This window comes from Geotrypetes seraphini, chromosome 1 (genome assembly GCF_902459505.1).
Source record: "Geotrypetes seraphini chromosome 1, aGeoSer1.1, whole genome shotgun sequence".
In the NCBI taxonomy this organism is placed as follows: Eukaryota; Metazoa; Chordata; class Amphibia; order Gymnophiona; family Dermophiidae; genus Geotrypetes; species Geotrypetes seraphini.
In genome coordinates, this window is record NC_047084.1 from 406,212,691 (window position 1) to 406,232,185 (window position 19,495).

Consider the following 19,495-nt stretch of genomic DNA (forward strand, 5'->3'; position numbering starts at 1 on the left):
TATACCATCCCCATGGCATGTCCCCTTTATGTCTCTGTCCCTATGCCCCATGCACATAATTTCCCCTCTTTCTGTTACCTTCCTGTGTCCAGATTTCCCCTATCTTCCTCTTCCATACCAGTGTGTCTCTTCTTTTCAACCCCATCTAGCTTTTTTCCCTCTTTCTTCCTCCCCCCACCCCCCTCTGCTTCTAGCATCTGGCTCACCTGCCTGTCCTTCCCTTTCTTTCCTGCTGTGGGTTTTTCTTTCCATCTTCATCCCCTTGGCCCAGAATCCTTTTCCCTTTCACTCCCTCCTTCCAATTTGAGCCGGGAACACTAGCGATCGCACGGTCCCCGCAGCCACTACCTGCCTGCCCAATCGATCCTAGTGTTTAGCCAGCTCTCTCCCTTCTCCTCACCTTAGTTTATAGGTTTTCTTTTTCGGCGACCTGCACGCTTTCCCAAAGAGCCGCGCACGCGCGGCTGCTCAGTGTTCAATCTTCTGCTCTGCTGCAACTTCCTGTTTCCGGTTGCGTCAGAGCAGAAGATTGAAAACTGAGCAGCAGCGGGTGCGCGGCTCTCTGATAGCGTGCGGGTCGCCGAAAAAGAAAATCTACAAACTAAGGTGAGGAGAAGGGAGAGAGCTGGCTAAACACTAGAATCGATTGGGCAGGCGGGTGTGAGCTGCGGGGACCACGCGATCCTTCATGCCTCACTGCGGGGACAAGACCATTCACCGCCCCGCGGGTGGTGAATGGCCTTGTCCCCGTCGCCGCAGCGACTGCTAGTTTTCTTCCCCGTTTTCGGCGGGTGACCCGCGGCTAAAATGCGGTGGCCGCGGGTAAACCGCCACCGTGTCATTCTCTAGATTGGATCTCCCCTTTTCCTTTGCAAAACGTGGTGCACATACTCAAATACTTGGGGATATTTATCACAGGTGACCTTAAAAAAGCTTATGTGGAAAATTTTGCTGTGTTATTGGGTAAATTCCGGGACTTATTGGCTCTTTGGACCAAATTCCTGTTGACATTGCGGGGGAAAATTGCTTTGTTCAAAATGGTATTGTTTCCAAAATGGATTTATGTGATGCAGACTTTTCCTATGTATATCACGAATAAGGATATTGGTCATTATCAAAAAGTTTTGCGTAAGTTTCTTTGGAACAATAAGAAGCCCAGATTGACTTTAGCGCAACTCTCTTTGCCGCTGGGGAGAGGTGGTTTGGCATTGCCAGACCTGAGAAAATACAATGTTGCCTGTCTCCTCTGACATTTGGTTGACTGGATTAAGAATACTCAATATTATACTCTTGTTTCCCTTGAACGGCAGTTGATGGCACCAACGCATTTGTTGTATTATCTTCATGCAAAACGACCCTATCGGATTTTTCCTACTCGTTCTCATCCTTTGCTGAAATCTATGAGATAGTGTTGGCAATGGTTATGCAAACGTATGCATTTGCCCTTTACCTCTACCGTGCTATTGCCCTTGTGGGGGAATCGGGACCTGGATCCAGATGGCTCTAAGACCTACTTGCGGAGCTGGTATGACAATGGTCTCTGTTATGTGTGGGATGTGGTGACGGCACAGGGCCTTCCCGTCCCCTTCCCTGATCTTCAAGCTCAGGGTATCTTCCTGGCTCTGGACTGGCTTTGCTATGGCCAAGTCATCCATTATCTGCACTCCCTGGACCACTCTACTTTGAATGAAGATATGGCGAATATGGTTCAGGAAACCTTGACCCTGTCTTGTCCGTCCCAAACAAGTTTTTCTTTTCACCAGGTCAGCTTGGGAAGTTTTAGTGTTCCCTGGAATTATGATGCTGTGGCAGTGATTTGGAATCTGGACCTTGCTTCTACTGAGCAGATTACTGGTGAGGGCTTGCGTCTTCTTATGCGACATCTCCCGCGCCTGACTCGCTCAGTGGTGTTGCAGGAACAACACTACAAATTCTTGTTGAGATTTTACATCTCCCCATACAGGGCATTGGTTGCTGGCTTTGCTACTCATGCTGATTGTCCTAAGTGCCATTCCACACCAGCTGGTCTGTTTCACAAGTTTTGGTCCTGTGACAGAATACAAACCTTCTGGTCCTTTGTTGGTTTCCATCTGCAGACGATTATAAAAAAAAGAATTCCCCTGAAGGCGGATGTTTTACTTTTCTATCATTTCACCTCTTTGGGATTCTCTAAGGGTAATTCCTTATTGCTGAAAAAAGCTTTGTTGTTGTCTCGTAAATGTATCCTTTTGTTATGGCGGCAAGCAGAGGTGCCTACCTTTACTATGTGGAAAAATGAATTGTTTACCCTGTTGAAGTATGAATATTTGGATGTTATGAATTGTGGCCCTGGTCGATGGAGGAAATTCCGGGCGATTTGGCTCCTGTTTGGGACAATTTGTCCCATGGCACCCGAAGTGCTCTTTTGAATTTCTGACACTGGAGTGCTTGGAGGGGTGGGGGGGGTTTGGGGGTGGGTCGATGTTTTGATTCTTGGTTGGGACCATTTGTCTCCGCGCAGACACCACGTGGTAGACTTTTTCATTGTGTGTTTTGGTTTGTTTCTGGTTGTATCTGTTTCCGGATTATTGTATATTTCCTTTTGTATTTTCACTTCAAAATAAAAATTTTGGAATAAATTTAAGATCTTGATTCTTGCTCATAGAGCTATATATTTAAGAATTACTGGTTATTTACATTAATTATTACTGATTTTTATCCCAGGACAAGCAGGCATGATATTCTCACATGTGGGTGACGTCATCTATGGAGCCCCGACGCGGACAGCTTTTCAAGCAAACTTGATTGAAGATTCAAGTTTGCTGTGCTGCACCACGCATGTGTGCCTTCCTGCGCATCCCCTCCTCGTGGTCTCCAGTTCGTTTTCTTCCGCGGAGCCACGAAGTCCTGTACTTTTTTGTCTCTGCCCAAAGTGCCTTCTAGCACCGCGGCTTTCTTGTTTTTTGAGCGGAGAGTCGCTGTGCACGTGTGATTTATTATTTTATTTTATTTTTCTCTTTCTTCGCGATTTTTTGACCGCCCGGGGGCTCCCGGGTTGTCGCGGCCGCACTGCCTCGATTGGCCGCGGCCGGTTCTTTCACTATATGTCCCGGCCTTTGACCGGGTTTAAAAAGTGCACCCGGTGCGAGCGTCTCCTTTCGCTAACAGACCCGCATCGTTGGTGCATTCGTTACTTGGGGGCCGATCATCCCACCGAGTCCTGCCCCCGGTGTGCTACCTTTCAGCACCGTGCCCTCCGTCGGCGCAAGGCCCGTATGGCGGATCTTTTTGCCGTCGATCAGCCCTCGGCCTCAGCCCCGGCCTTGACTTCGGCCTCGGGTACCTCGGCCCCGCCTCGAGACTCGACCCCGAAGACCTCGGATTCGCTGAAGTCCTCGGCTCCGGATAAGTCCCCTCTTCCTCCAGCAGGTTCAACGCTGGCCAAGAAGCCAGCCTCGGGGACGCCGGCTGGGCATGGTGGGAGTTCCCTGCCTGTGGCCCCGGTGAAGTCCTCCAAGCCCTCGGGACGTGCCTCCACCTCAAGGGAATACTCTGCATCGAGGTCGCCCTCAGTGGAGTGCACTGCGGCCTCGGACATGCCGTCGATGCTGTCTGTGCCGGTCTTCCAGGACATGCTCCGGGCGATGATCTCGTCGGAGCTGTCCGCTGTGCTGGCCCACCTGCAACCGACCTCGACCTCGCGTGTGCCGGACCAGCCTGAGCCTCGCATCGAGGCGCCTGGGGGCAAGGTGCGCCGGTATCAGCGCCTTTCGTCGTCCTCGGACTCTTCACCCCGGGCCTTGAGGCGTTCTTCCCCGACAGGGCAAAGCGCCGCTCGAGGCATGCCGAGACCTCGGGCAGGTCTAAGAAGGCCCGAAGTTCTCCTCCGAAGTGGGGTCGCTCCCCGACTTCGCGTGCTGGAGGACCGCTGAGGGTTTCCGAGTTGTCTCTGACTAACCCTCGGCTCTTACTTACTCCCCCTCGGTCCGGGGCTCCGGTCCGAGGTTCGAGGCTTTCGCCGAGGGAGTTCGGAGATCGGTCTCCGACCCGTCATCGGTCAGTGCCTCGTATCCCGGGGTCGTCAGGTATTTCTCTACCTGGACGACTGGTTGATCAAAGCGCCGTCCAGGGAGGGGGTTATCTCACCGACCCGACAGACTATTATCTTCCTTCAGGGGTTGGGGTTCGAGATAAACTTTCCAAAATCCCAGCTGTGCCCATCTCAGTCCTTGCAGTTCATCGGGGCCATGCTGGACACGGTTCGCCTCCGTTCCTTCCTTCCTCCCCCTCGATTAGAGGCGCTGGTCAGTCTGAGTCAGCAGGTTTCGCTGCGGGCCTCGGTCCCGGCGAAACGCCTGATGATTCTGCTGGGTCATATGGCTTCTACGTTCCATGTCACACCGTTCGCTCGATTGCATCTGCGGATACCTCAGTGGACGTTAGCCTCTCAGTGGTGTCAGGACCAGGACCCGATATCCGGCCCCGTGACGGTGACTCCTTTTTTGAGACGATCGCTCCGTTGGTGGGCAAACTCTTCCAATCTTTCCAGGGGTTTGCTCTTTCTCGCCCCTCCGCACCACAAGGTCCTGACCACGGACTCTTCGGAGTACGCTTGGGGGGCTCATCTGGACGGGCTACGCACTCAGGGGATGTGGTCAGCGGAGGACCGTCGCTGTCACATCAACGTGTTGGAACTTCGAGCCATTTATCTGGCCGCTGTGGCCTTCTGGCACCTGCTTCACGACCGGGTGGTTCTCGTCCGTACAAACAATCAGGTGGCGATGTATTATGTAAACAAGCAAGGGGGGGACGGGGTCCTGGTCCCTTTGTCAGGAGGCGCTTCGTCTCTGGGAGTGGGCGATTTCCCAAAACATCTTCCTTCGAGCGGTTTACATTCAGGGAGAGCGGAACTGTCTGGCGGACAAGCTCAGCCGCCTCCTCCAGCCGCACGAGTGGTCGCTTCATTCTCGGGTCTTGCGACGGGTGTTCGAGCGGTGGGGGACTCCTCAGATAGATCTGTTCGCCTCCCCCGTCAATCACAAACTGCCTCTCTTTTGCTCCCGGATGTACTCCCCGGATCGTCTCGAGGCCGACGCCTTCCTCCTCGATTGGGAGGGGAAGTTCCTATACGCGTTTCCGCCTTTTCCTCTGATCCTGCGGACGCTTGTACATCTCAAGTCTGTGCGGGCCACCCTGATCGTGATTGCTCCTCGATGGCCTCGCCAGCCGTGGTTCTCCCTGCTTCTTCAACTCAGCGTCAGGGAGCCTCTGCTTCTGCCTGTTTTTCCCTCTCTGCTATCTCAGAGTCGGGGTTCACTTTTGCATCCCAATCTTTAGTCTCTACATCTGACTGCTTGGTTCCTTTCCCCCTGATTTCTCCTCAGTCAGGACTTCTTCTCAGTCAGGGAGGTATTGGAGGCTTCTCATAAAGCCTCGACTAGACTCTGCTACTCTCAGAAGTGGACCAGATTCTCGTCTTGATGTTCCTCTCATCATCTGGATCCTGTGTTGGTTCCTGTGTCTTCGGTTCTGGAGTATTTACTTCATTTGTCTCATTCCGGTCTGAAGACAACTTCTATTCGGGTGCATCTTAGTGCAATTGCTGCTTTCCATCGGCACCTTGAGGGAAAGTCCCTATCCCTTCATCCTTTGGTTTCTCATTTCATGAGGGGTCTCTTGAACGTCCATCCTCCTCTCAAGCCTCCCCCTGTTGTTTGGGATCTTAATGTGGTTCTGGCTCAACTTATGAAACCTCCATTTGAGCCTATGGATAAGTCTCATCTCAAGTTTCTCACTTGGAAGGTGATCTTCCTACTTCTGCTCACTTCTGCTCGACGGGTTAGTGAGCTGCAGGCCTTGGTGGCGGACCTGCCTTTTACTGTGTTCCATCATGACAAGGTGGTTCTCCGCACTCATCCTAAGTTCTTGCCTAAGATGGTGTCTGATTTTCATCTCAATCAGTCCATTGTTCTTCCGGTATTTTTTCTCAAGCCCCACTCTCACCCTGGAGAGGTGGCGCTTCACACTCTTGACTGTAAGAGAGCGTTGGCTTTTTATCTTCAACGCACTCAGTCTCATCGGACGGTTCCTCAGTTGTTTTTTCCTTTGACCCTAATCGGTTGGGACGCCCAGTTTCCAAGCGCACCTTGTCCAACTGGTTAGCTGCTTGTATTTCCTTTTGCTACGCTCAGGCTGGTCTCGCGCTGCATGGTCGAGTTACGGGACATAAGGTCCGAGCGATGGCGGCCTCTGTGGCTTTCCTCAGGTCAACGCCTATCGAGGAGATTTACAAGGCTGCCACTTGGTCTTCGGTTCATACTTTCACCTCCCACTACTGTCTGGATACTCTGTCCAGGAGCGACAGCCGGTTTGGCCAGTTGTTTTTGCGTAATCTGTTTTCTTAAATTGCCATCCTCCCACCTTCCCTTTTATTTTGGTTGTCTTGGAGGTCACCCACATGTGAGAATATCATGCCTGCTTGTCCTGGGATAAAGCACAGTTACTTACCGTAACAGGTGTTATCCAGGGACAGCAGGCATATATTCTCACAACTCGCCCTCCTACCCGAGGTTGGCTTCTTTGCTGGTTATATGAACTGGAGACCACGAGGAGGGGATGCGCCCTCTAGTGGAGCAGGAAGGCACACATGCGTGGTGCAGCACAGCAAACTTGAATCTTCAATCAAGTTTGCTTGAAAAGCTGTCCGCGTCGGGGCTCCGTAGATGACGTCACCCACATGTGAGAATATATGCCTGCTGTCCCTGGATAACACCTGTTACAGTAAGTAACTGTGCTTTACCAACCTATTCATACCTTGCATTTATCACAGGGAAATTTTAAGTGTTCCATCACACAAAACAATATACTGTATATACTGGAATATAGAATGAGATTTTTGGGCCAAAAGAATGGCCCAAAAATGGGGGTCTTGTCCTATATTTGGGTCATCACTCAGTGATCACCCAACACCCTTCCGGACTTGCTGAAGGCCTGCCGTTAGGCCGGGAAAGGAGGGATCTCTCCTGTCCTGGCTGATACTAACAATTTTTTACACCCCCCCCCTCCCACCCGCATACCTTTTCCCTGGTGGTCCAGCGCTGTATCCCGCGCTAAGCCCCTCTTGCCGATCTCGCAGCCAGTGGTACACCCGAGCCGGCACGCAGGAACAAACTTTATGAGCTCCATCTGGTCCTGTGCTGCTTCCTGAAAGGCTGCCGCCAATTCTTGCAAGACTTGCGGTTCTCGTGGCAGCCATTCAGGGAGCTGCACAGGGTTGGGCAGGAGCTCGAAAAGCTCACTCTTGCATGCCAGCCCGGGTGTGCCACTGGCTGCTGGCCGTGAGATCAGCAGGATGGGCTCAGCGTGGACTACACCACTGGACTACCAGAGAAAAGGTATACAGGGGAGGAGGGGTGTAAAAAATTGTTAGTATTGGGGGAGACGGGAGGAATCCCTCTTGTCCCGGCCTACCACTATACAACTAGAGAGGGAAGAGGATACAGGAAACAGAGGGGGGACAGGGTGCAGAGCTGGGCAGGGAAAGAAGGGGGCTGGGTGCAGAGCCCGGTAGGGAGGGGGGCTGAGTGCAGAACCTGGCAGGGGAAAGCATGAGGGAGGGGACACTGGGTGCACTACAGCGCTGGCATGGATCTACAAAATAAACCCAACAGGACGTTTGAAAAAAACCCAAACCTATGCCCTATTGGACGGGAAAAGTGAATCGATTCGATTTGGCCTATTGAATTGATGACTCGATTTGCTTTTCTCGTCCAATAGGTTGTGGGTTTTTTTTGGGGGGGGTTTCCAAACGGCCTGGTGGATTTATTTTGTAGCCCCATGCCAGCGCTGTAGTGCAAACAAAATAAACAAAAAAGACTTTTCCTCTCTATGTTAGGTCCTAGCTCACTTTCACTGTCTAATACCAGCTCTGGCACAAATCTAAAATATTGTAATCACAAAAGAGAAAATTATTTTTTCTACCTTTTTGTTGTCTGGTCATTTTATTATTCAAATCATGTTGGTCCCAGGCTCTAATTTCTGTTTGTCTTCTGTTAACTTGCTCGCTGGGGTCTCCTGCCCATTTGACATTTTCTTCTTTCTCCATGCTCACTGTCCATCTTCCATATCTGTACCTTTCCCTTCCACTGCCATATCCAATCTCTTTCTCTCGCTTTTTTTCTCGCATTCTCTTTTTCTCTCTTTCTCTTTTTTTCTCTCTCTTTCTCTTCCCCTTCCCCTCCATGCAGTATCTCTAGACCAGTGTTCTTCAACCTTTTGACACCTATGGACTGGCGGAAATAAAATAATTATTTTGTGGACTGGCACTGGTCCGCGGACTGGCAGTTGAAGAACACTGGGCTAAGTCGTGCCCATCTCCAACCCAGACCTCACCCCATAATAGTACTAATTGTAACATCATTTTTTCCATCCATTTTTCATATATACACACATACAATATAATCGTATTAACTTTAAATAAGTATAAGAGCTGTCTTTTTATGATCATGACAGGCATAGCCATTCAATTGATTACGAGTAACTGGAAAAACTATGACAATAAATTACACTTTTTGGTGGGTGAATGTGTGCACTATGTATGGATATGAAAGAATTAATGCAGAGTGTAGGGGATTTAGTAGTGTATTTAATAAAGTTTGGAGCAGAGAATGACACGGTGACAAAATTAATCACTGTTCCCATCCCCGTGGATAACCGCGGGAAATAATCCCATGTCATTTTCTAGTGTCTATTTCAACCTCAGTCCTTCTACACCAGCATTCTTCAAAGCAAAGCTTGCAGGTCAGTGGTTGTGGCCATTCATACTCTGATTCTTCCCTCTCTCCTTAAAGAATGACATGAAGATGGTTTCCGCGGTTATCCGTGGGGACGGGAACAGTGATGAATTTTGTCACCGTGTCATTCTCTAGTTTGGAGCCCATTGACTAAATTTGTGGAATTATACTAATGTCTATTTATTTTATCTTTCCTTCTGTTCATTTACCTTTACACATCCATTGGGGGAGGGGGTTGGAGGGAGGGAAATAAATATTGCTGGTGACATTTAGGTAATTTTATTTATATTAGATATTATGTTATATTATGTTACTATTAAATATAGAAAATCTTGAATGATATATAAGTTACCTGTACAGACAATAGTGCAATGTATGTAATATCTAATGTTCTTTTATCTTTTTGGCACTGTTTTTAGATTAAAAATCAATAAAATATAAAAAACAAAAACAACACATAATGGTTAACCACAAAATTAAAATACACAAAGCACACTGTATGCTTTTCAACATTCATTCCTACCAGAAAACAGATAACCCCATGCAAATGCAGGACCAAAAACTAAAAGTACTAATATTCACAAACAAACCCTAAGATGCAAGACTCTGCAAGCAGTACAACCCCCAGAGAAAACAAATGCATTTCTTCCTGAACAGACAATTAGGGCAGATGTAAAATCACTAAATAAAAAAATAAAAAGCATTTCCCCTACCGTTGTCTCTCTCCCTCTATGTGCCTTCCCTTCTAGCCTGCCCCCCAGTGTTAGCTTTAGGCCGGTCCAGGGTGCAATCAATGCAGGGACTTCGGACTGGCTCCCTGAGTGCTGCATTGCACAAAACTGTGGGAAGCGGCTCCTCACCCGTGTCCTGCGCCTCATCTGGAAGCCTTTCTTCTGACGTTGCGACGTCAGAGAGAAGGCTTCCGAGTCAGGCGCAAGCTGCGGATAGGAGCCTTTCCCCACAGCTTTCTGCACTGTAGCACTCAGGGAGCCAGCCCGAAGACCCAGCACTGATCGCACCCTGGACCGGCCCGAAAATGCCACATTGATTGTACCGAGGACCAGCAGCTACAGAACAATATCTTGGGCCCGATGGAGGTGCTGGCCCTGCGGACTTGCAGAAAATTTCTGCAGACCAGCACTGGTCCACGGACCGGCGGTTGAAGAACACTGCTCTAGATTGTCTCCTTTCTCTTGGGCCTCCTAAAGTAGCAGCAGCCTGTTCACTGCGCTGCCTCTGCCAAATGCCAAGCTGATCACCGCCACTGCTGCTGCTACTTTAGAAGACACGGAGGTAGGACTCACTGAATCGATGAGTCCAATTTTTTTTTTTTTTTGAAAGTTAATTGACGAATTGAGCAGCACTAGTTCATATTCAGCTATGTTGTACCTTCCATGTGGAATTCACTTACAGTAGAACTAAGACAACAGGTCTCATATTAGATATTCAAGGCAGGCCTTAAGACCTGGTTGTTTGAAGGATGACTTCAACCACTTTTAAATTCCTTTAAAAAAATGTTTTTCTTATTTGTTCAATATATAATTGTCCAGCTGTTGTGCTATAATTTGCCTCAACTTTTATGACACGTTTTACCCTTTGTAAGGTTTTTATCTAACTTACTGTGTTTAATGTGATCTGCTTTTTCCAATATATTATAAACTGCCTTTATTTACTGTAAGAAGGGTAGCATAACAAATATTGCAAATCTTTGGGAAGTACAACAGCATCATGACAAAGCAGTTGACAGTATGGTACTTTTGTTTTCCCTCTTTTTGCAGCGTTATTCGTCTCATAATGCAGTACCTGAAGGAGAACAGTTTGCTTCGGACTTTAGCCACATTGCAAGAGGAAACCACTGTGTCTTTGAATACTGTGGACAGTATAGATAGTTTTGTAGCAGATATTAATAGTGGACATTGGGACACAGTACTACAGGCTATACAATCCTTGAAACTGCCTGATAAAACCCTAATTGATCTCTATGAACAGGTAAAAAAATTTGTTTAAAGTACATATTTAATTTGACAAAATGACACATTTCTCCCTCTTTCATTTGCAAATGCATGCACGTCTGTTTATACTGGGTGAGAAAAGATGTGCTAAAGTGTGTGTGTGAGAGGGAATGGGGAGATTTTGCATGGTAATGGAAAGAGTTAACCTCTCATGCGATCAGGATTACTATACAAGTGTAACAAAATAAAATCCATCTGTTGGCTGGTTTATGCATTTGTGTAATTAAAAATTTTAATCAACGTGCTTCACACAACAGTGTCACCATATCTGCCTGCCTTCAGTTTATTGTTGCTGTCGTTGCCAGTGCAACTATGTGAGCAAACGAGGTGGAGAAGAGAGAAAAAATGGTTAATACAGAGCTGCCCTGGTGGGTGGGAGAGACAGGGCATGACGGATCATTGGGGGAAGGGAAAGAGACAAATGTTGTAGTGGTAAATCTTGTTAAAAATTTAAATTGAAACTTTTTCATCTGTATGCACAGGTAAAATTTCATTGGTGAAACATATACCTAAAACCTATTTATATTACTGTGATTATGGATGTTCTGCTCTATACGAGATAAGGTAAATTGACAAAATAAAAGCTATAATTAACTCCCCTCCAAAAAAAAACAAACCCCAAACCCAAAAACCCCCAAAACCTATTTTTCCTTAGCAACAGCAGCAGCAGATGAATCCAGAGACTAGTGGGATAGCACACATCTACCAGCAGATGAAGATAAAGAACTGATTTGCAGAAGCTCCTCTTCGATGGAACCTCCCCTTGCCAATTAGTATCTTATAGCTCCAGCAGGCGGATGGATGCCATTTCTCTAGCTCCTGGCTGCTGTTGCTGTATTGGATCTAAACTTCTGTTGCTTGTCTTCAATGAGTTAGGGGTATCTGCCTGAGCGGTGCCAGCTTTAGAGGCTACACCTGGGCCCCACCAGGCCCTTCTCCACCCTCCCTCCGATGATTGATGGGCTGAGTTTGTCTCTACTTTTTCTTCTTTCCTATAATTTAAAAACAAAAAAGTGAGACCAGATTTGCTGTCTGGGTTTTCTGCCCTGCCAGTATTGAACAACCAGGATCTACCGGCCCTAACCAACAATTTTGATTTGGTTGGCATTGTGAGTCTGTTTTGTTAGGGAGAGTTTGGACTGCGGGTTCCTGCATCGCATGTGTGTGTAATATTGCTGGTAGTAATTTTATTTATAGCCCGCTATAACTTGTACTAAGAACATAAGAAGTCGCCTCTGCTGGATCAGACTGGTGGTCCATCGCGCCCAGCAGTCCGCACCCGCGGCGGCCCATCAGGTCCATGACCTGTATGTGATCCCTTAAAATTTGCCTTGATACCCTTACTGTATCCCTTAATTCCTTTATCTGTCAGGAATTTATCCAATCCTTTTTTAAAACCCCATAGTGTGCTCTGTCCTATCACAACCTCCGGCAGCGCATTCCAGGTGTCAACCACCCTCTGGGTGAAAAAGAACTTCCTGGCATTGGTTTTAAACCGGTCCCCCTTCAGTTTCTCCGAGTGCCCCCTTGTTCTTGTGGTACCCGATAGGTTGAAGAATCTGTCCCTCTCCACCTTCTCTACTGCAGCAGAGGTGGTGAAACCATGTTTGTGTGGTGGTAAACGGCGAACACATTTCTGCACAGGCGTGAATGGTTGCTCAGGGGGCTCCAGGAGTGAGATTGGCATGGCATCGGAGGAGCTGGGCCTTTCTCAGACTGACCCGGGGGAAACGCTGGGTTCCCACAAATAGCAAGGTAGGGCGTCACTGCTGTGGAGTATCCATGTCTCCGGTACGACCAACACGAGGTAGCAATGGCAGGTAGGATGCCAGATCGCTGAAGTATAACAGGCAATCTGAGACCCATCTTATACAAATAACAACTAAAATGCCAGGTGCCCATCAAGGACAACGTCACAGCAGTTACCGAAAAATCATGAGAGGTTCGGAACCAGTCATAAATATGCCTCATAGTACATGCAATCGTTAAATATCTAACATTCAACAGCCTCAAACCCCCAAAGTGCCTAGGTGTCTGTACAATGTGAATGGGAAGACGGGCCCGCTTTCCCTGCCACAAGTATGTCTACAGGAGGGAATACAGTTTCCTCTTATCCTTTACTTTAAGAAATAAAGGAAGCATTTGGAATATATAGAGCCTTTTTGGCGCCAGAATTATATTAAATAAATGAACTCATCCCAAAATGGACAACAGATAAGCTCTCCACATCTGTAGTTTAACATTGGTCTCACATAATAAATGAGACACATTCACACTATACAGGGAAGATAATTGAACAGGAAGCTGAACACCCAAATATTTCACCTCCAACAGCAAAGGCAAGCCTTAGACTTGAAAAAATTCAAGGAAAAACATGATAAAGTACCATAGGCAGCAATGACATCCAACAACACAGGCAAAGAAGTAGAAAGCCGAGTTAAGAGAAACATGAGATAATCCACATATGCCAGGACCTTCACCTGTAAAAGATGATCATCCTCCACAGTAATAAACGTAGAAACATAGAGTATGACGACAGAAAAGGGCCGGCGGCCCAACAAATATGCCCACTCAAGAACCCTCCCTCCTTTGAGAATCCATCTTTTAAGTATAACTCTGTAGCAACCCCACCTGTTTGTCCCATCGTCTCTTGAAGTTGATCAGGTTACTGGTTTCAACTGCCTGGCGTGGAAGACCATTCCATCGATCAATCACCCTTTCGGTGAACAAGTATTTCCTGGTGTCACCATGAAACTTTCCCCCCTTAGGTTTTAGCGGATGCCCTCTTGTTGCTGTGGGACTCGTAAGAAAAAAGATTTCTTCTTCCACCTCAATGCGGCCTATTATATATTTGAATGTTTCTATTATGTCCTCCCTTTCTCTGCACTCTTCGAGAGAGTACAAGCGCAGTCTGCTCAGATGTTCTTCATATGGGAGATATTTAAGTCCTGAGACCATCCTAGTGGCCTTTCTCTGGATCAACTCCATTCTCTTCACATCCTTTTGATAGTGTGGCCTCCAAAGATATTACAAACAACAAAGAAGATAACGGACAACCCTGCCGCGTCCCACTAGTGAGCTCAAAAGGGGCTGTGCATATTCCGTATATCAAGATGGAGGCCATGGACCCAGAATACAATGCCTGAACAGCTGTTAAAAAAGGACCCCCAAAACCCAGATGCACAAGGATAGTGAACAAGAAAGCCCAGCCCACCCGATCAAAAGCCTTCTCAGAGTCCAGACTGATGGCCATGGAGGGGATTTGATGATGTTGGCAATTCGCCATTGATAACAATAAATTGCGGACATGAACAACAACAACAACAAGGACCGTGAAGTTATGCGGTTTACAATGATTAAAGATGTTACAGATTGAGTGGAATCAACAAAGTATAGACTTGGTGATTGACAGTTCTAGAGATCATTTGTTGAGGACTAAGATTGTATAGGTTGGTTTCCTAAGTATTTCAGGAACAGATGTGTTTTTAGACGTTTCCTGAATTCCCTAAAGGTAGTAGGCACGAGTAATTGTTCTAGGTCTTTACCCCACAGTGCTGCTTGATGTGAAGAGACTGTCGACCACGGACAAATCCAGTTTGTTCTGAACCTCGCGGGGTGTTTATATTCTTGTTATGGTTGATGGTTTCAATTTACTTTGGGCTATGGGAAAAAAGTTTTTTGGAGTTTGCTGTTCCGGATGCTTGGGCAAGGAGCGGTACTAATTGGGAAGAGGAGGTTCTGTCGAAGAGGAGCTCCTGCAAATCAGTTCTCTATCTCCACCTGCTGGTAGATGTGTGCTATCACACTAGTCTCTGGATTCATCTGCTGCATCTAAAGCAGCGGTCTCAAACACGCGGCCCGGCGGGCCACATGTGGCTCTCCAGGTTTTATTTGCGGCCCGCAGTCTGGACTGGATCATTCTCTTCCTTTTGGAGCAGCAGCGTGTCTGGCCGGCTCGTTCCGTTCAAAGCCGCGGGTTGGCGGCTCCTTGCGCTATCCACTCCTGCATCGGAAGCCTCTCTGACATCACAACATCAGAGAGGCTTCAGACGCAGGCACAGATCTCGCAAGGAGCCGCCACCCGCGGCTTTGAACGGAATGAGCCGGCCAGACATGTTGCTGCTCTAGTGGCATACCAAGGGGGGGGGGCGGTCCGCACAGCTGGCCACCCTCCACTGTTCTCCCTAGAGTGCGGCTCATCTAGAGCAGTGGTGCCCAACCTGCTTTCCTTCCCTTCTCACTGCTGCCATCGGGGAACAGGCCGGCATCGTGTTCATTGATCTTTCTGCTTCTCTTGCCTCCCGACGTCGAGAGAACTTTCTGGCTAGCCAATCGCTGCCTGGCTGCCCGGAACATCCTTTCCGACGTTAGAATTGACATCGGGCGGCGAGAGTTGGTCGGCCCCGTGGAGAAGAGAAGCATGGAGATCTCGGCCTGTTCCCAATGGCGGCAGCAGCAGCAGCCTATTCTCCAGTGGCGGTGGCATGGGGGAGGGCAGGAAGGAAGAAAGAAAGAAGGGGGGGACAGGGAGCCAGAAACAAAGCAAAAAATGGGACACGGAATCAGAGAAAGACAGACATAGAGAAAGAAAGAAAAAGAATGGGGAAGGGAATGAAGTCTGGAGGAGAGGAAGCATACAGGAGGCTGAAAGAAGGGAAGAAATATTGGATGCACAGTCAGAAGAATAAAGTGCAACCAGAGACTGATGAAATTACCAAAGGTAGGAAAATGATTTTATTTTCAATTTAGTGATTGAAATGTGCCAGTTTTGAGAAAGAAAAGATATTAAACTTTAAATGTGAGTGCTGCAGAAAAAATAGAATACTTGGAGGGCCGCAGAAAAAATAGTTAATGTCTTATTAAAGAAATGACTATTTTGCATAAGGTAAAACTCTTTACAGTTTATATATCTTTCCTTTTAACTGTTAAAGGAAAGTTTTATAAATTATAAACTATTAACCTCATGCAAAATTGTCATTTCTTTAATAAGACATTAACTATTTTTTTCTGCGGCCCTCCAAGTACCTACAAATCCAAAATGTGGCCCTGCAAAGGGTTTGAGTTTGAGACCACTGATCTAAAGGAAAGAAAATTAACAGGTAAAACATAATTTTACCATATGCATAAGTATGAGCATATAATAAATGTAAATTGGTTATACCACAGAAAGGTGGTATATCAATCTAAAACCCTTTACAAGTTACAGTATAGACCAAGAGATTTCTTTTGTATTTATTAATTATGTTTTTATACTCAAATACTCAGATCATCAGTAGCTTTGGGAGTAAATAATTTAATTTTATAGATATTGCTAGTCTCAAAGGTCAAAATCAATTTAAATGTGATTGTTGGATGTAGAAGGTTTCACTGATTTAAGTTGCTTTAATATCCTCTAATGGTATGTCACATTATTTCTGCAGGTGGTTTTGGAGCTGATTGAACTTCGTGAGTTGGGAGCCGCCAGGTCCCTCTTAAGGCAGACTGACCCAATGATCATGTTAAAACAGACCCAGCCAGAGAGATACATTCATCTAGAGAATCTTTTGGCCAGGTCCTACTTTGATCCTCGTGAGGTACACATTTAGTTTCTAATAATGCATTATGATTTTATTATATTTCTTTTTCTTGTTTTATATTAACAAAGTTCTGAGCAAAACTAGTTCTAGTTTACTACTTTATGTTGGGCTACTGTAAGTAATCTTTAGGCTCAAAAGGAGTCACTTGTGCAGAAGTGGTCTATAGGGCTCCTAGTCTGCTAGGAACCAATGCTAGGGGAGTAAGTGTATGTGTAATGGTAATGTATGTAAGATTGCTCTATATCCCCCAAATCCAAGTTCTATCCTTCACTGCTCAATCCTAATAAGCAATGACCCAGGCTATGTATTATAAAAATGGAAGCATTTATTTACAGTGTAATCTAGCATAAATATATGAGTGAGTCGTAATTATGTGAAAGTTATGTAGCAGGGAAGAAAGAAAAGAACTTCTGCTTATCCTAGGACAAGCAGGCAGCATATTTTCACATATGGGTGATGTCATCCACGGAGCCCGATATGGACAGTATTTACTTTAAGTTTTTAAGAAACTCCACGACTGCCTGCACTGTGCATGCATGAATTCCTTCCCGCAGTTCTTTGTTCACCGCAGAGCATAGAAATGCTTTTTTCAGGACTTCATCCAATCAGCATTGCCTTCAACCCCATATCGCTTTACTAAAACCTGGCCTTTGGCTATTGGTTTTCTTTTTCCTCACTCGGGCTGCTCACTCGGGCTTTGTGTTGGTTTTTTCTCCTCAACTTTCAGCCTTTGTGTTGTTTTTTTTCTCCTCAACTTTCATCATTGAATTTAATTTTGCTGCTGCAATTTTTCCATCCATGTTGAAACCATTGACAGGCTTCAAAAAGTGCTGTCAGTGCCAGTGACTTATTTCCATCATTGACAAGAAAGAAGATTAGCAAAGGTAAGAACCTAATCTTTCGTTACTATAATCACATGTAGCTCGAAAGCTCCTAATACCTTAGTTCTTTACTCAGTTTTAAAATCTGATGGCCTTACCTAATATTACTAGTGACCATTCCTTGGCTCCTTCGGCACAAACACTAGCAGATACATTTGTAAATAAACTGACGAAAATGTGCTCCACATTTACTCCTCAACCTAGTCCTCCTATTACATACATCCCTGAAAAATACCCACATATTGCACACAGTACATCATCAGATTTGAATCTATTTTCCATAGGCAATATCACAAAGACAATAATATGAAACTCGCCAATGCTGCTCAAAACGTTCTTCCTTCCTATATAGTAACATATCACTTCAGTATTCTAGGTCCTTGCATGCACAGCATGATTACTTATATCATGGCATGCCACAAACCTGGAAAACTGCCCTCATCAGATCTAAATTCAAAGACAATAAATTAACTGCTTCAACTGTATGAACTATTGACCGATTGCTAATCTATTTTTCCAACACACGTTTTCCAAATATATAACTGCTATGGGTATTTCAAAAAGATACACAAAAAGAACAGTGAAAGTCAATGGGTTATTAAAGGGGGCCAACCTGCACTTACCCATGAATAATAATTTAATTTAAGTTTAATTTTATTAATTTGTGAAGCGGGGTGTCCTCAGTGTGAGAGGTCAGCGAAGGGAGAAGATTCTCCAGCGCTTTACAAGACAAGGCATGGGTTAAAGAACCCCTACCCGCACACTATCACTGGACACCTCACATGTGCTCAAAACAATTAATAGTGTTCCTACTAAATAGTGATGTGAAAAATACATCAATCACACAAGTTCATTTGTAGAGTAGGAAGTCCCGCTGAAAGAACCCCCCAGCCAACTCCTAACAAAAAATTCAGCACTTAACTTGAAAGTTCATCCGTTGGTAGGTAGTCAGACGAGGACTAGAAATTTTAAGTTGGTGTATGATTCTTCTTTGTTTCTTGGAACTGATTTGTAATTGCTTACAGTTTTTATTTGTTGAAATAAATGAATAATCTTATATATATTTAAAAAAAAAACCTCCCAGTTTATATTTGAGTATATACGGTATGACCAGCCTCCTAAAGACCTGCCGAAGCTCCCACTCCATGACTTTTTATGAAAGACTTTCTATAAGAATCTCGAGACTCCTCTTTCCATTCCGGGTGGCTCCTAAAAAACTGGACTCTTTGTATAGGGTGGTTCCTGTTCCAGGTTTTGCTAAACCACAGCTCCTTCATGAATCTTTAGTGGTTGAATCCACTCTAAAGAAATTGTCAGGTTCTAGTATCTATGCATCTGTACCTCCTGGCAGAGAAGGTAGAGCAATGGACAGGTTTGGTAAGCGTCTTTACCAGAATGCAAAGTTGGCCAACAGAGCTGGTAATTATAATTTCCATTTTTCGTTTTACCTGAAATATTTGGTCAAACAGCTTGCCTCTTTTCAAAAGTATATTCCATCCCGTAAGCAATCGAGATTCCAACAATTCATTGCTTCAACTTTTCAATTGCGGAAATATATGGTTCGCACTACATATGATACTTTATCCCAGGACAAGCAGGCAGGTATTCTCACATATGGATGACGTCATCCGACGGATGCATCACAAGCAGACTTGCTTGAAGAAACTAGAAGTTTCGAGTCGCCCGCACCACGCATGTGCGAGTGCCTTCCCGCCCAGCACAGAGTGCATCTCCTCAGTTCTTAGTTTTCCGCGGAGCTGAGAAGTCCGTCTTTGACTCTCTGCATTCAACTTTGTTCTCTTTTGCCTTCTCTACAACCGTGGTTGGTGTTTTCTCTTCACGAATCGCTGTTTTATTATTCCTCCAAGTCAAAGCATTCTTCCTCTTCGTCCTCAGAGCCTTTAGCCGCAGCAAGTGGTCCAGTTTCAGACTCAGATCCACAATTGCAGGCTACCATCCAGACCATTTTAGAATTGGAATTTGTTCAGTTACTGACCAAATATAGTCCTGCCTCGACTCTGCTTCCTGCAGTCCAGCCTGGGCACTCAGCAATCTCACAAGAGGTCGAGTCCTTGCCTGTGCCTCGAGCTGAAATTACACACTCTATGCAGTCCAGTTTTTGCGAGTATCTGGTCTGGAATTCTCACACTCCATACAAGGAGCCAAGTCTTTGGGAATACTTCGAGATACCTCGGTCCAGACCATAGAGTCTATGGGACTTCAGTCTACAGCTTCCAGCCCTATATCCTCACATA

At 46.0% G+C, this 19,495-nt stretch overlaps 1 protein-coding gene across 1 annotated transcript in view; it reads left to right on the top strand.

The window, feature by feature from the left end:
* The window catches only part of SMU1 (SMU1 DNA replication regulator and spliceosomal factor), a 216,462-nt gene that overhangs the window by 14,717 nt on the left and 182,250 nt on the right, over positions 1-19,495 (top strand). The window contains exons 2-3 of the mRNA XM_033918195.1: positions 10,550-10,760; positions 16,204-16,356. Coding sequence (XP_033774086.1) covers positions 10,550-10,760; positions 16,204-16,356 — 364 coding nt within the window. The remainder of the gene's footprint in view (positions 1-10,549; positions 10,761-16,203; positions 16,357-19,495) is intronic.